We start from the raw sequence: 18271 nt of genomic DNA, 5'->3' as shown, positions 1-18271 counted from the left end.
AATTAATACAGGAAAAATCATTCATATGATCCTTTTCTGAGCCATAAAAAATCAGATCTACAAGCATAACCCCTATTTTCCAAAACCATTTTTAAAGAAAAACCTCAACTATTGAAAAATATTTCTCCTTTTATATATATACATATATGAATCTTATGTAGAACCTACTTTGATATATCTATTGGTCTAGAGTTGTGGATCAACCAAGGGTATGATTTAAGTATTTCAATACATTGTTTAAACACACTGTATGTGATCCTACCTCTCTTGAAGCTCTTTTTTCGACATTCCACCCTCTTCCAAGCCTCCTTCAATGGATGTTTGACTCTTGAAATAGTGTAGAAAAAGAAGGTGAGAAAGAAAGAGAGAGAATGAGAGTGTCAAAATTGTGTGACTCTCTCGTCTCTTTCTTTCTTTTATAATGAGGTTGAGCTTCATTAGAAAACCCAATCTGCAAATTTTTTATTTTGAAAAGAAAACCCAATCATACAACCCATTTGCAGATTGTGTGACTCTCTCCTTCTTTCTTGCAAATTTAGCTAAAAGTATGAGCATGTTCAGTTTTGAATAAATGGATGCAATGTATGAACAAATTCATTTTTTAGAATGAATGGAATGAATGCAATGTATGCGCAGATTCAATTTTTAATGAATGCAATGCAGTGTATGAGCATGCTCATTTTTTTGAATAAATGAAATGACTTCTATATATGAGCAGGTTCAGTTTTGAATGAATGAATGTAATGTATGAGCAATTTTATTTTATAAATGAATAAAATGAATGCAATGTATGAGTGGATTTAGATTTGAATGAATGAATGCAATATATGAGGATGTTCATTTTTTAAATGAATGGAATGAATACAATGTATGAGTAGGTTCAATTTTGAATGAATGAATGCAGTGTATGAGAAGATTCATTATTTAAATGAATAAAATGAATGCAATGTATGAACAAATTCAGTTTTGAATGAATGAATGCAATGTATGAGCAAGTTTAGTTTTGAATGAATGACAACAATGTATAAGCAAGTTCATATTTTAAATGAATAAAATAAATGCAATGTATGAGCATATTCAATTATGAGAAGTTTAGTTTGAATAGTCAATGTAAATTTGTATGAATTGTCAAACTTTAATGATTTAAATTATGAGTTTAAACTTTTGATGTCCTTTAAGTATTTTATGATTTATAAATTATGTCTTGTAAGTGAAGGATGTTCCTTATACAGTTAATGAGGTTCTGTAACTGTAAAAAAGTGAATTATGTAAATGTTGTAAACAAGTAAATAGTGTAAATTGAGTTTGGTAAAACTATAAACTTGTGAGGATGAGAAAGTTCACATAAAATATAGGTAAACAATGACAAATAATTGTGAGGATGAGGAAATCCATATAAAATATAGTCGAATAATGACAAATATTTTTGAGGATGAGAAAATCTACATAAAATATAGGCAAATAAGAACCAATATTTACAAGGGTGAGAAAGTTTGTGAGGTATATGCAAACTTATTCCAATATTTTTATAAAATATATGCGAACTTCATCCAGTATTTTCAAAGTGACGTGGTTCAGTTTAACTTCACATGTATTTTCATAAAAATCACACACACACACACACACACACACACACACACACAAAATGAAGTTCACATAAATGTATCTGTGAACTTTCTATAACTGAAACATGTCGAAACTTCACAAATATTGCACAGAAGATTCACAAATTTATTGAAGACTTAAATGCGAACCTCCCCATATTTTTGTGAAAGTCCCTACATGCAGTAATTGGGATGCTTTGATTTTTAAAACGATGCTTCGATAGTAAAAAAGTGATGGTTCACATTTTAAGATTTGTTTTCTTCTTTAAAAAATGATGGTGGAGAAAATTTTGGAACACCAAGGGATGAATGTTATGGCTGAGGTAGAAAAGATAGGAGGTGGAGATGCTTAGTTGGTGAATGATATTAATGATCCTTAGCAAAAGGACCAGACCCTAGTTGTGGAGAGTCTGTAGAAGAGAAAATTTTGCCTCAATCATTTGCTCGAGAAAAGAGAGGGTCTACGAACAAAAATTATAATCCTACTAACATTAAGATGCCAAAGATCAAACCTAAAATGCTATGTGGAGCTATGTCTAACTGAAAATGAGCCCTTAAAGGAACAATTTCATGATCAGGTCAGATTATAGGATTCACAAGCTCAATAGTTGGATTACAGAGGAGGCGGTTTCACCTCAATCATTTGTTTGAGAAAATAGATGGTCTGCAGACAAACATAGTAACCTAACCGACATTAAGAAGCCAAAGAATGAACTCCCTGATATTGAGCATTTTCCTACTTTATCAATTAATGACCCTATGCAATGTAGCCCGCCTAACCCTCTAATATTGAGCTATGTACTATAAATGTTTGTAATATATTCATTTTTTTAATAAATGAAATGAATATATGTATGAGCATGTTTATTTTTGAATGACTGGAATGATTATATATGTATGAGAAAGTTTATTTTTGAATTAATAAAATGAATATATGTATGACCATGTTTAGAGATAATGAATTGAATAAAGTTGTATGAACATGCTATTTTCATGCATATCTCGCAAGTTTCAAGAGGTTTCAGTTTGAGGAAGTTCGCTACATATGTATTACTTTAGTCTTGTATTTGTGAAGTTATGTTGTTCAAATTAACATATATATTTTCATGCAAACTTTGTGAGGTATATGCAAATTAAGATGGATATTTGTGAGGTTACGATGTTTAGTTTAACAGAAAGTTTACATATTTTTATGTGAATTTTGTATTATATATGCGAATTTAGTTAGGTATTTATGAAGTTTCAAGGTTTGGGATTTAAAAGGATGTTCACAAATATTATTATGCAAACTTCATGATGTCGGTAAAAAAAAAAAACTTGCAGACCTCGTTTAAGTGGGAGCTTGTGATACTCGACAAGCGGAGCAATATATCATGCGAACTTTGTGAGTTTTGCACATGTGAAGGGTAAAAAGGTCCTAACAAAGTTGTTTATTTGCAGTTTGAGTCATCGGTTGAATTTTGTCAATTTATAAGGTTTTTAAGGAAATATGTTATTTTTATCGTACATTACTTTCATTTTCTAAAAATAATAGCTTGAAAGCATGTGCGTATGTGTGTTCTCTAGTTGGATATAGAAGTCAATATGAGTTGAGCTAGACCCCCCCGTTCAATTCAACTTCAACCAGTAAAACTGAATAGACGGATGAATTAGATAAACGAGGTGACCAAACCCAATGACTATATATATATATATATATATATATATATATATATATATATATATATATATATATATATATATATATATATATATATATATATATATATATGAACTTAGGTATTTTTAAGGGCTTTTTGCAAAGTGGTCCCCACCTTATTGGCCATTTTTCAAAAACGTCCCTACCTAACAATGGTTAGACATTGATGAAAAGGTATGCCTTTTGTCACCGTTAGTGCAAGTTGGTCCTTTTGTTAGAAGTCCGTTAGACTAACAATGGTTAGACACTGACCATGGTTAGATGTCTACACAAAAATACTATTATACCCTCATAGATAAGAAACCTCAAACTCCACTGTAGCGTCTTCTACCTGTAACCTTCTCTCACCCAACATTCTTGGGTAGCTTCTGGACAACTCTCTCATAGTGACAAAGGAGGAAGGATCAGGTGCAATGTGATTGTACACTTTTACTGTGCACCTAATCGCCCTGCATCATTTCTTGGGCCCTAGAACTGACAGAACCTAGCTTCAAGATAGAGGGTGATCAGGTGCAGCAGCACACTAAAAGTGTGCAATCATATTGCACCTAATCTTTTGTTGTGACAAAGGCTAACACCCCCTTCCTCTCTCTCGTCAAAGGGGCATTGTGAATCTCTGCGTAAATGGATTATTATGTAATTGCTTTTGACTTTTCAATGGGATTTGGGCTTAGGGGTGTCAACGGTTGGGTTTGGTTCAAACTCAGGTAGAACCAGACCCGAGATGTTGGTACTGGGCCTGGATCTAGGTTTAATCGGACCCACCGTACCCAGGTCCTATAAGGATTACCTGAACCAGACCTGAACCATACCTGACAAATAAACTTGTTTGAAAAGTTTTTGGAGACCATGTGACAACGTTAAAGATGATCTGCTAAGATGGACAGATACAAGATTCAAGAAAAAAGAAATTCATGCAAGTTAAGATATGGCCTATCATATGGCCCTATGGATGATATGGAGGAAAACAAATGAGGTAATTTTTTAGAGAGGGTCAAGCATTCTGACCACCCGATGGCAGCTCGATGGATGCATTTATGACACTAGGACCCCCCTCTTAGGGGATAGCTTAAGGTTAACATCCGTAGCATCTTCCCAAAGAAATGGTATATGGAGTACACCGGTGCACACACAAGGGGGTTATATAGTGGAAGCATGGTGTTTTTCCCATGATGGAAAATTAGAGAAAAAAGAAATAGTCTGCATGGTTACAAATTTTAAGGAATGTGAGAGTTCAAGGGAAAGTAATCGTAAAAACAAGCCGAAGGGATACAAGTTTTGGAAGGAAGAAGACTGAGAGGTGAGTTTTCTATAGAGTTGTTAAATAGCCTGTACAGTTTTGATAGGATTAACATTAGCTATAGTTACTGTAAAGTTTAATTTTTGGTTAAAAACCTATAACGGAGGGGGAATGTCCAATACTTGGAAAGATCACCCCTAGACTGACACTCTTTGATAGAAGGGTGATTTTTTCTTGTATACAAACTACAAAATTTAGTTAGTGGTCTGCCTGATAACCCATCTTGACTATAAAAAAAAAATGACGAGTTAATTTCTGCAATGCTCTAGGTGCAAAAGAAATCCTTCATTGTGGGGTCTTCTTAGTCATGGCAATGATTTCCCCCACCACTAGGCTACTACTATTTTCGTTGATTAGTAGCTATAGACAACATGAGGGAACGAAATATATATATTTCTCTCACAGTTTGCCATGTTTGTGTAGAAAGTTTGGTCCATTGATTGGGTTGAAGATTTGAGAGCTTTAAAACTCTCTTCAGATCTTGTTTGACAATGTGTAAATGAAGATGGTGGATAATCTGCTGTAAAAAATTACAGATTGAATACTTTTCTCTTTACTGTTCATTTTTTGGTCACATATACCAACTTTCTTTTGGAACGTTGCAAGTTCGAATCCCAATGGTACGGTATAACTGGTAGGGGTCTGTGAAAAAATATTTTCTATTCTAATTGTTGAAGATACAAGGATTTAAGACCTGAGAACCTTTGAAACCGTCATTATTTTGCTGCCTTATCAGCCATTTTCAAGTGTTTTTACAAATATAGTTCTTGCTTTGTTTTTTTTTAATAGTCCTACGAGGGCATAACTGTTATTTTATCTGTCCTTAACGGTTATGGTCAAGGAACCATACTGCTGTTGACCTTAGGGATGTTTTTGCAACGGTTAACAAAAAGTGAGGGACGTCCTTTTTGTAAATGGCAAATAAGGCAGCCACTATTTTGCAAAAAAACCTAATTTTAAATTAGACGTTGGAGTTTTTACAAGATATAGCGATTAATTTGAAGGGAGATGCCGTTCACAAGAGTTTGAAAGGAGTTTTACAGAAAGGTTCTTTCCAAGGGAGGTTAAAATTTGAAAGGAGTTTTATTCATGATCCAACTCTGGTCATAGCCCAACGATTACCACATGGCAAACAGAGTTTCAAATTTGAGCTTTAACCCTTTTGTTATATATTTATCTCCAAAGTTCACAAGGCAAAATATTTGAAATGTGTTCTAATTTTGCATCATCAATACCTTCACTTGTTTAGTAATCATGTTGCAACTTTTACACTAGTACATAACGAGAATATACAAAGATCCTAATTCATATTTTACTTGACATCATGACGTAAGGAAACCAGTAAAGAAACACCATTTTCTTCTTTTGCTGCTTGGCTGAAGAAAATGCAAAAAGCTTCTAATCCTATTACTGAGTTCATAATAGGTATGTCTTAATTGTACTTGCCCTCTATATTCAACCATGCTGATGGTAATGCGGTACTTAATTTCATCATAACAAAGCTTTCAGGGACATAGCACGTTCTAAATTTTCAATCATACAAGTTTTTATTTACAAAGAACTCATGATATAAGTACTTTACAATTTATCATACGATATTGGTAAGCTCATTATAGACTTGATACTGGGATATATATATATATATATATATATATATATATATACGAAAAATGAAAACCTACAAAAGACAAAACCTACTAAATGAAACATGATATTGGATTTTCAAGAAATTTTAGTATTTTTTTCGAAATTCTGACCATACAGATGTGATCTATATGCTTGTTTTTATAGGAATCACTTCTTGAAACATTTTATTCAGATTCCTGGATGTTGTTATAAGGTTTCAAAAATCAACAAACAATTTTCATAAATTATCGAGGCTCCAAATACCATTTTTTCCATCCAAAATGCAGGATCCAGGTGTTGATTTCTAGTAAATCAATCATGCTGAACACATTTATAGTGTCAGAATTAAAAAATTATATATCAAAAATCCACTATCATGTTTCATTTAATAAGTTTTGTATTTTGTAGGTTTCAATTTTTCTCTATATATTGAGAGAGAGATGAGAGCATCATAAATGGGCACGGTGCCAAATGAAATATGCTTTTGGATTTTCAGTATTTTTTTTAATTTCAACTCCATAGATGTGTTCAACATGATTGATTTATAAAAATAAACACTTGGATCATGCATTTTGGATGAAAAAATGGTATTTGTGTTGGGTTTTGAGATCCAGGGTGTACGCAGAGAGTGAGGACAACAAGAAAAAAGAGAAGAAAGGTTTTTTGATAAACGGCTTGCCTCAAAGAGGATCACTTGTACTATGACTCACTATGAGTGTATGCACAAGGATGATATTTAACCTCCCTTGGTGTAGTTTACATCCTAAATTTAATATATTTTAATATATTTTCAGTGCATAGTTTGTGTTTTTCATGAGTTATGAGCCCACCATTTGTGTGGCTTCTTGGATTCTATTTGTGAGCCTGATCCCTTACCCAGATTCAATATCTCTCACTTGGCCATATGGGTCGAACAACCATATTACGTCATAATTGGTACATCATGTATCATATATAGTACTTCATGACAAAACATGCACTGAATAAACATGCACAATTCCTTGGGGTTACATCAATATTAAGTATGATGTTTTCCTCAGATGTTATGGGTTATTTTTTTATATAATTATGTGGGTTTTTCATCATTCATTTTTAAGTACGAGGTTTTCACACATACTATGGGTTATTTCCCACATAGTCATGTGGATCTTTTCATCATTCATATTCAAGTATATGGTTTTCGCATATGCTATGGGTTATTTTCTACGTAACTATTTGCACTTTTCTTCATTTTCAAGTATGATGCTTTTAACACATGCTATGAATTATTTTTCACATAGTCATGTGATCTTTCCATCATCATATGAGCCATGATTCTTTCCACATATGATATGGGTTTAGCCATGACATTATTCTTTTATGCACTTATTTCACATAATCATATGAGTTTCTCATCATATCGTATTTTAAAATTTTTTGAAAGAAAATATATATGTTCAATCAATGGAGTCATAATCAGAAGGTAGAAGGTGTGATGAGGTATCACCACCATTACAAATGATAATATCATGAGAAAACTGAATTATACAAGATTTCCACTATAAACAAAAATACTTAATAGAAAATTCAATTATGGCCAACCAAAGAAATAGAACCAATCAGCCATTTTCTGCAAGCTTTATAAGTGAGTTCCCAATGCAATAGATGAAGCAATGATCTAGTCCCCTGCATTTTTTTTCTAAAGATTTGGTTGTTGTACTCCTGCCATACCAACGTTCATGTTGTCGAAACCCATACACACCATAAGAAAATCTATTTCTTTCCTTTGGCTTGTAGGTGGCTCGCTATATGGATTTGTTTAGGGAAGGTGAAGTTGACCCAGTTGAATCCAAAATCACCCCAAGCTTATAGCAACAAATATCTGATGTACTCACTCTCCCAAAACAAGTGTAGGCTTGATTCCTCATTGTGGAGACATAAACAACTTCTACTGCAAAGCAGGAAGCCCAAGCTTTTAAGCCTGCAATCAATCTAGTTGCCAATAATTTGGTGATGATCTTGAAGCAAGTACCCACCAATCTCTGCTACTTGGGGCTCCTTGACAATGAGGATAAGGGTTGATCTTGTCATGATACTCAGTACTTTCCCATTAAAATAAAACTCTAATCATACGAAACAAATCTCCTTTCACACAATCCCAATTGAACCAAAAAAATTCAACAAACCAGGCTTTGCAAAATATTAGAGGACCAAGAGGTTTTCAACAAATTATAAAACACTTTTTTTGCAATATCAAAACGTTAGAGGATCGGTCTGAGCAAAATCAACAAACCAAAACATTAAAATAAAATGTTCAAAACTTACTGTTTAAACAGAAATGTTCAGGTTTTTTTTTTAAATTTTAAAAAGATTGGGAATTTATTTTGCGAAAAAACATAGACTAAAACCCTTTCTTGGGTATTTTCTAGATAATAGGTTTGTTTTAAGAATTTTCTAGAAAACAAGCCCCATATTTTAAAAACCAAAGACCACAAGCGAAATGAACAGGGAAGAACAGGGGAAGTCTATAATCTACTTAAAAGTGATATAGAAGAAACTAACAAAAAAAGGGAAGGGGGATATATATAATCATATAGAATAAAAAAATAAAAAATTATATAAAAAGAACCAGAGGGTTCTTGACCCTTCAAAAAATGCTTGGGTTCAAAAACCCTAGCTTCTCCCTCTGATTTCCCCTATTTCACACATGGCTATTGCCTACAAACCAGAGGAATTCTCAAACACAGCCGCGGCCATCAAGTAAGAAGGCCTTCTGAAGATGGGAATGATCCTCTCTACATCGTCGCCTTTCGGCAACTTCAATGGACTCAACAGACCCTTTGTGGTTGTCTCTCTCCTTCAACACCGCCTCTCTCCTCTACCGTCTTTCCTCTGACACTGATCAAGGACATCCGATAGGGATGTCTCTCCAATGGAGGTCCCCTCTCCTCAAAATGTGCTTCCCTCAAGCAACATCATCGGGCATAACCGGCAGTTCCTGGGTTTTTTAATGGAGGCCCCTTGTCTGTAGCCTTTTTCCTCAAGTGGCATTGTCGGTGGTTCCTGAGTTCTCTAACGGAGCCCCCCTCATTTACAACATTTTCCCTTAGGTGGCACTATCGGACTCAGTCGGTGGTTCCTGGGTTCTCACGATGAGGGGATCCTTGGGATCCTTCTGTAGTTGCCTCTCTTCACATTTGTGTCAAGATGTGTGAGGTATATGAGCATGCCCAGCCAATGCCTCTCTTCATATTTGCATCGCCTAAGAGGAGCAGCTTGTTGTTGGTCACGGCAGCAAGTGGATTGGCCTCCCCCTCCCTAGAGGCAGCAACTAGGGTTTCTGTCGAAGAAAGGGAATGTCTCGTATCAGTGAACGAGGCTCTAGATTTCTGAGTTTTTTTTTTAGGCAAGGGGTGCCGCTCTGATTTTGATGATGTTCCTCTTTATTTTTCTCCCTTTTTTCTTTTATTCCCGATGACAGAAGGGTTTTCAGTAAAAGGGGAGATTTGAGTGAAGGGTGTTTTCTTTCACCTTCTCCTTTTTTTTAATCTCCTCTTCTGGCAATGAGCACTGTCAGAAGCTTCTATCTGACGATGGTGTGCAATTGAGTGATGCCTCCCATGAAAACTCAAGTGGAAGGTTGAAGTAGTCGATCACCTCACTAGAGCCACCACTCGACAATGAGGACCTTTTCAGGGTTTTCAAGGAGTGTTACCTGAAGAACCGTCTGATCACGCCGAGTCAGGTGGCTCCGATCATGCACAGACTGGCGAGAGGGGGTTTTCTGGTCAAAGGACAGACCAACAAAGTTGTAGCAACCTCACCCCGACAAGTATCGTCGAGCACGATCATCTCTTCAGCTGCCTCTTTTCGGTGTCGGTACGGTGGTGGTTGTGTTCGCTCGATCAGTGGCTTGGAGTGGCGATCGACGATGAGTCTCCGCACACACTAGTAAATGTCTTTGATACTAATGTTGGGTTTTGAGATCGAGGGTGTGCGCAGAGAGGGAGGAGAACAAGAAAAAGAAGAGTGGAGGTTTTCTCGTAAACATCCTGCCTCAAGGGGGGTCGCTCGTGCTACAACTCACTATAAGCATATGCACATGAATGATATTTAACCTCCCTTGGTGTAGTCATTTATATCCTAAATTTAATATATTTTAATGCATTTTCAATGCACACATTTGTTTTTCCCATGAGTTACGAGCCCACCAATTTTGTGGCTCTTTGGATTCCATTTGTGAACTCATATGGCCACATTGGATCACTTACCCAAATCCGACAAGGACGTTGAAAAATCTATTCATGCATAAGAATAAAATGCTCCAAGGAGTGATTCCTATAAAAATAAGCATATAGATCACATCTGTATGGTCAAAAATTTGAAAAAACACAAGAAATCTAATAGCATGTTTCATTTAGCACCTACCCGCTTAGTAGGTTTTCATTTCTTCATATATATATATATATATATATATATATATATATATATATATATATATATATATATATATATATATATATGTGAAAATGTGAATCTACTAGACCCCATCCATGCCCGACCCATACCAGTTGTTTTTTTTCGAAATTCTAACCTTTGATTCGGATGCGTGGATAGGTTTTTATAAGGTTCCAAAATCAATGGTCTACAATTTTTTTAAACTTTCGAGACTCTAAAAACCATTATTTTCATCCAAAATGCATGATTTCACGCAGAACATCTTTAAGGTCGGATTTTTGAAAAAAAGTCCATCGGGTATGGGTTGGACAGGGATGGGGCCGGGTATATATATATATATATATATATATATATATATATATATATATATATATATATATATATATATATATATATATATATATATATATATATATATCAGGTTAATCCTTGCCTAGATAATCCTTGCCTAGATAGACTCCAACTCAGTGGTCTTCCAAAGATCTTTTTAACTAGGTAGACTTGGCAAGCTCATTTTAATTATTCTTTGTCTGCTCATGTGTCCGTGGCTTCAAGGTTTGGCCCATCAAGACCATTTTCCTTGTCCATATGTTATTTGATTCTGGCATATCTTGGTCTATGCCATGATTTGGCAGTTGTTAGACTAACCTGTTCATGTGTTGACTAGGAAAAATACACCATTAGAAGTTAAGACCATAATCATATTTTTTAATTAACTTGTCCTGTCACAACTACTCTCTTATCTATTTCATTTGGTTTAGTCTAATATGTTCAACTTTACAAAAGACAGAAAAATCACTAATCAAATTTTTAACTTATCCTCTGACAACTGTTTCCCTATCTATTTCTTTTTGTTTAGCCTGTGTTCATATTTACTAAAAAAGAAGAATGGAGGACTACATAGGGACATAACATCTGGGTTAACAGTTGTGAATGGTCTTCTAAGACTTGTGGTTTTCCATGTCTCTGGGTCCCATTTTCTGGCAATCGGAGCAATGGGTGAGGGTGGATGCAGCAGGTAAATTGATGTAGAGTTGGGTTGGATTATTCATGCCCATCCTCAGGCCCCTCAGTTCCTGCAACTCTTTCTTCAATCTCCTGTTCTCTTCTGAAAGCCTCTCACAGCAGTTCTTTAGGAGTTGGCAGTTCAACTCTATGTGCTTCAGTTTGCTCCTGCATATGCATCGAATTGTAGCTTTCTTAACCATCTTATTTAAAAGTCATAAATGAAAATAAAATCAACATCAATCTTGTTTCACTTTTTGCCAATACCGTTCCTTTATGAGAACTGTTTCCCGTAATCTCATGCAAACAGATACCATAAATTTTTTTTTTTCCTTTTCTTTGACGTGGTTGTTGTTGTTGTTGTCATGTCCAGTAACTTATTTCGTATTCATCATTTCCAAATACTAGAGAAGTCCATAAATGCTAAACAGTAACTAATAGTAATAATAATAGCTATGATGGTGAGGATAACAATAAGAAAACGTTTTTAGTCTCATTCTATTATTAACGTTTTTGAGAAGTAGGAGTGCAAAAACAATAAAGCACTGCTGGAATTATGAAAATTAATCACAACTTTTAATTGATTTTACTGGAAATGATCAATAAAACCATGGACTGAATTTAGAAAGTTTTAACTTTTTTCCCAAATAACTATGACATTAAACAGATTAATACAATGGCTGTTATAGGGACTCAGTTTGGATTCTCATTTCCAGGGGACGAGACACGATGTGGACATGTCACGTGACATATAATATTGTTAGTTTATCTAAAAAATCAATAGTTTCTATATTTTCATTATTAAAAAAGTATTTTACAAATTATATCTATTATAATTCCATTTTTATATATTAAAAAATTTAAAATATCTGTCCTCATGTCCTACTTTTCATAAAAAATCACATATTCGTGGCTTCAATCCTTCCCTACCTATGTAACATGGCATGGTGGTATTAGTAGCAACAACAGCAATAGCCCCTTTTTTGTTTTAGGCCAAGAGAAAATGTCTCCATTACCATGTCCCGTTCCATTCATCCCTAACATGATTCCTGAATCATCTCTGGAATTTTTAATATTGGAATATTTTCCTTGACTTTGATGATTTTGATTTTTTTTAAGGATTTCTTGTGACCCGTGATGGGATTTTGTCAAGAACTTCCCAAGGATTTTATTTTGAGCTGTTTTTTTTTTTTTGAGTTTTGATGATTCAAAGAGGAGATTTTGTCAAAATATTCAAGGATTTTAGATGAGTTATTTGATTTTTAAGAGTTTATCCTTGAAATTTTGAGGATTTTTTATCTTGATACCCCTCTTTAGGATTTCATTGATGCAAGTTGCTTCAATTAAATCGGATCTACAGATGTGATCTACATTGCCCATTTAGTGTAGATCAAAATTTTCCTTTTTTTATGACAAGGAACCATCACCGACTGCTTAATGGGTCTGTCTGCCCCCCATGAGGTAAACCCCAAATGGGGTCACCGACACCCAAGCTCTTACTAAGCCCACCAGTTAAACCGCACACCGGTGGGAGTAGAACCTGGGATGAATGGGTCAGCACCTTCACCTCAAGCCCACTGCCACTCGGTTGAAGATCAAAATTTGAATCACAGGAATCTGACTTGTTTTCAGGATCTTGTGGTAATTCAAAATTCAACGGCTGAGAAAACAAAAAAAAATGATATTTAAAAGATCATATTTTTTCATCAAAAAGTTTAACCTAAGGGTCAATTCTTATTAAATCAACCATGCTGAATTCACCTATGAGGTCAGATTTAACAAAAACAACTTGTATCAATAAGATATCAAAGGGTATAAAAATGAGGGATGACAGAAGGGATGAGTGGAACCAAAGTATTCAATTATATTGGCAGGCCTCAGGTTGGGAAAACCTTTTCTCGTAATATTACCACTAATAGCTACCCTTTTGCGACACAATTTGTTCCATGACAACATCTTTAACACACACAAAGTCTCGTAACTATCGTGATGATGATCACCATCATCAATATCATCTTTCCCTTTTTCCGTTCATCTATAACACTAATTTTTTTTATGACGAGGAACCCTCGCCAAAGCAATAAAAACATCGGGTGAAGCCCCACGACCATTCTGTCTTAAGTGGCCCACCTCTAAAAGCTACTAACACACCCGTGCACCAGCAGGGTTTGATCTGATGCCTTCATCTCAGCACCCTCACAACCACCCTGCTGGCCACGTGGGCGACCCCATGATGGTAGATGGCATATATATATATATATATATATATATATATATATATATATATATATATATATATATATATATATATATATATATATATATATATATATATATATGATGTAGTTTTACCATTGCAGCCACCATGGCCAACCCCAAGTCACCATTTTAGGGATTTCATTCATTTATATCCAAGAAAAATTTATCGCCCATGGGCATGGGGGAGTGTTCTGTATAGTCTTGCACCGGGGACACCCAAGTGGTTGGTTAGGTGATGTACTTTACAAAGAACTTGGGCCACACAAAACACAGAAAATCTCTAACGCGTGTAGCGATTTTCTGTGTAAAACACACAAAAAATTGATACGCCTGAAGTGATTTTCTATGTAAAACATAAAATGAAGAAAATCACTACGCAGGCAGCGATTTTTCTGTATTTTGTGTGGCCCAAGTAAGTACTCGGGCTCGGTCATCGGATCTGCTTGGCAAAGAAAGGTTGGAGTCAACATGGCATCTCTTGAAATATGGAAAATGCCTACTTCTCTAACGCTGTGTATGGTTGATGTTCAACTTAGAGATATAATTCTGAGCAGCTTTATCAAAATAAATAGTATCAAAAAAGCTATTTGCATGGTGGTGTTTTGTTTTGATACTTTAGCGGGCAATCTGGTTGCAAAGGAATGAGCGTCGGCACTCAGGTAAATCCATGCCAAGTAAAGTGCTTTCAAAGATGGTTTTTTGATAACTACGTCAAAGCATCTCGGCTGAATATTCAAGACCATTTCATCCTTCAGTTTCAATCTCTTTTGTAATCTATGTGGCCCTATATAATGTATACTAATCTCTGTTGAAATAAAATATTTTTCCTTCAGAAAAACATGGCATCTCTGGGCCCGTAACAGGACATATAAACCAAAGCTGTGGCATCTTCCCATTCTCCAATATATATATATATATATATAGTAAAAGGAACACCTGAGGTAACCCAACTAATAATTCCTCTAATTAAATATCCATCAAGAGTCCATCATCCATACCTTTCAACTTCCATACTTAGAACCCCACTGTAGATCCTTTTCTACCTCATCACCATCATATCCTCCTCCTTCTATTATTATTATTATTATTATTATTATTATTATTATTATTATTATTATTATTATTATTATTATTATTATTATTTAGGGATGGCAGTGGACCAAGAGAAAATGGGGCTCTACCCCGCCTCGTCCCGTTTGGACTGGGGATAGAGAACATGAAACAAGGATGGAGGTTAAAATCAAAACCCGTGCGGAGATGGACTTACGCTTTCCCCCACCCCGCCCCATCCCCAATCCCTGGTAGTAACAGTGGACTGAGGGGAAACAGAGTCCCACCCCGCCTCCCCCGTTTGAACCGGGGATGGAGGTTAAAATCAAAACCTGTGCGGAGATGGAGGGCAGAATTTTGAGACGGGGCGCCCCCGCCCAGGTCCACTGCCATCCCTAATGTTATTTATGACCCAAAAAAAAGAAGAAACCCAGTTAAAACCGTAAATTTTGTTTCCTCATCATGATCATTATTATGTTATTATTGTTATCGACCCATGTTTGTTTTCATCTGAGAATATTCCTTCTACTTAGGATTCTATTTGTCAATAATAAATATGTAACATCAAAAAAATCATTTATGATTTCACATACCTTGCCCTTCTGTTTTGGAACCAGACTTCAACTTGGCGTGGAAGAAGGTTCAGTTGTTTTGCCAATATTTGCTTTTGATTCTACAAAGTATTAAAAAAAAAAGATGGTTCTAGAATCAATATAGAGGCGTGAATTATTATATTTGACAAACTTAGGGATACCAAAAAAGAAAAAAATAAGAGAAAATTTTCATATACATACAGGATTAAGGGTTCTCCGCTCTCTAAAACTCTGTTCTAGAAGGCTCGATTGTTCCCTCGTGAGCTTCAACTTCTTCCTTCCATTCCTGTTATCACTCTCGTCCTCCACCTCTTCTTCCTCCTCACTCAACTCCTCGCTCGTCTTGTTCTCTCTGCCTTTCTTCTTTTGAGGAAACAACTGATGAAATTTGATTGGTTGTGTCTCCTCACTGTGGAGATCAGAATTCCCACGTCCAATTCCTAGAGAAAGGCTTGTATCACTAGAATCATCGTCCATCTCTCTCTCTCTCTCTCTCTCTCTCTCTCTCTCTCTCTCTCTCTCTCTCTCTCTCTCTCTCTCTCTCTCTCTCGCCCCTTTGTGAAGGAAACCAAAAGGGAAGAGGAAAGTTGGAGGTTGGTGATGTGGGAAGGATGATTTATACAGAAGGAAATGGCTTGGAAATGACAAAAAGGCTTTAAAAAGGCAGTGAGAACGTAATCTTTTCTCTTCTTCATTGTTGACTAAAGAAGAATTTAATAACCATACCAAGGGTTGAAAACTAAGCACAGCTATAAACCATATGTGCCCTTAATATCTTTCAAATATGACCAACATCATTCTAAGGATGGAGCCTGTCCCCAGAACTAAAAACCACTCCAAGTTTCTTTGAGATATGTTGAATGATATCTTGTTTGCCTGTCTCCAAAAAAACTCGAGTTTAACCCAATTCTCTATATTTAATAGTATACCCAATATTATCTTATTCACATCGGGTATCAGAATAAAACGCACGCAATTAGGGCTGTATGTATATGAGCCTTAATTTGTATATTTTTTTTGAACCGATGAAAAGCCTTCTCATTCACTTGGAAATCTCATTGGTGTAAAAACCCTAGTCCTTTTTTCCTACGAGAGACTGCACTGCACCAAGGGACGTGTGCCAGTGGATTTTGTGCTTTTAGCATCCCCTCAACTTAGTGTCATTCACGAGCAGATGAGCGAAGCCCTCGTGGGTTACGATCCAAAATTATTGACTTGCATGGTTTGCATCATTTCTCCAAGTTAAATAGCAAATGTGCAACAAGTTGACTCTCTCTCTCTCTCTCTCTCTCTCTCTCTCTCTCTCTCTCTCTCTCTCTCTCTCTATATATATATATATATATATATATATAGCTTTAATATTTGATAAAATATTGAGATGAAAAACGTAGGTGCAAATTGTATCAACTTTATATGACTACATAGATCTGTTCAACATAGTTTCTTTGCTAAGAATTGAGCCTTGAATTATGCTTTTCAGATGTGAGAACATGACTTTTTGAATTGTGAAGTTTTCACACGTTGTATATTATTGATTTTTTATGCCTTTCAGAAACTCTTACATGTAGTCACATGATATGAAACCTATTTTCTATCAAACAAGCGACGTAGATAACATCTCTATAGCTCGACTTTTAGTCAATCAGTTTTGTACCTTTATTAGTAACACACACATACTCACATATATATACATATATATAGAGAGAGAGAGAGAGTCACTTGAATATGAGAACTAGAAATATGGGCATTTTCAATACTTTTTTTGCAAATACAACCATGTGGATGTGCTTGGCATGGTGAATTTGCTAGGAATCAACCATTGTATTGTGTATTTTCGATAAAAAAAAATGTGATTTTTGAATGCTTGCATATTTATAAAGATTATGAGCCATTGATTTTAAAGCCTTAAAAAATTTTGTTTATGCATCAAAATCGGATGATTCAAGAGCGGTTCTTATAAAACCACGCATGTAGATTACATTTGTACAATTAGAGGAAAAAACAAAAAAATCATGAAAATCATGGTTCACACTTTTCTCATATTTTCAGTTCTCATATTCTAGTGACTATATATATATATATATATAATTCCTTAGGCCCTTTTTACTAAAAGGTATGTTTTTCTAGCAGGAAAAAATTAAAGTAACCATTAATTTTTCCATCGCTGAAAAACCTTGTACACAATTCATATTATAGTAATTCAAAAGTCAATTCCCAATAAAAACAGCATGTATATCACATCTGTGGGACTATTCACAGCAAATTTTAACTTATATATATAGAGAGAGAGAGTAACTAGAATATGTGAACTGAAATAGGAGAACTAGAAATATGGGCATTTTCAACACTTTTTTGGCAAATCCAACCATGTGGATGTGCTTGGCATGGTGAATTTGCTAGGAATCAACCATTGGTTAATGTATTTTTGATGAAAAAATGTTTTTTTTGAATGCTTGAATATTTATGAAGATTATGAGCCATTGATTTTAAAACCTTTAAAAAATCACATTTATGCATCAAAATCTGATGATTCAAGACTGAGTTCTTATAAATCCAAGCATGTTAGATTCAAGAGAAAAGGACAAAAAATCTATGAAAATAACGATTAACAATTAGTTCTCATATTTTCAGTTCTCATATTCTAGTGATTAATATTTGTGAAGATTATGAGCCATTGATTTTAAAACCTTAAAAAAAT

At 35.0% G+C, this 18271-nt stretch overlaps 1 protein-coding gene across 1 annotated transcript; it reads right to left on the bottom strand.

Annotated features, from left to right (window-relative positions):
- Window positions 1-11346: 11346 nt before the first annotated feature.
- LOC149837262 (homeobox-leucine zipper protein HOX19-like) lies at window positions 11347-16054 on the bottom strand. Its single transcript, XM_090007300.1, has 3 exons — window positions 15775-16054; window positions 15574-15653; window positions 11347-11839 (listed from the first exon to the last, which is right to left on the bottom strand). Exons 1-3 carry the CDS (start codon window positions 16048-16050, stop codon window positions 11608-11610), a joined length of 588 nt encoding a protein of 195 aa, XP_089863426.1. The 5' UTR covers window positions 16051-16054; the 3' UTR covers window positions 11347-11607.
- Between the last annotated feature and the right edge of the window lie 2217 nt (window positions 16055-18271).

This window comes from Nuphar pumila, chromosome 5 (genome assembly GCF_984573655.1).
Source record: "Nuphar pumila chromosome 5, dmNupPumi1.hap1.1, whole genome shotgun sequence".
NCBI classification, from domain to species: Eukaryota; Viridiplantae; Streptophyta; class Magnoliopsida; order Nymphaeales; family Nymphaeaceae; genus Nuphar; species Nuphar pumila.
Note: the sequence above shows the minus strand (reverse complement) of the source record. Positions and strands in the feature narration are given on the sequence as shown.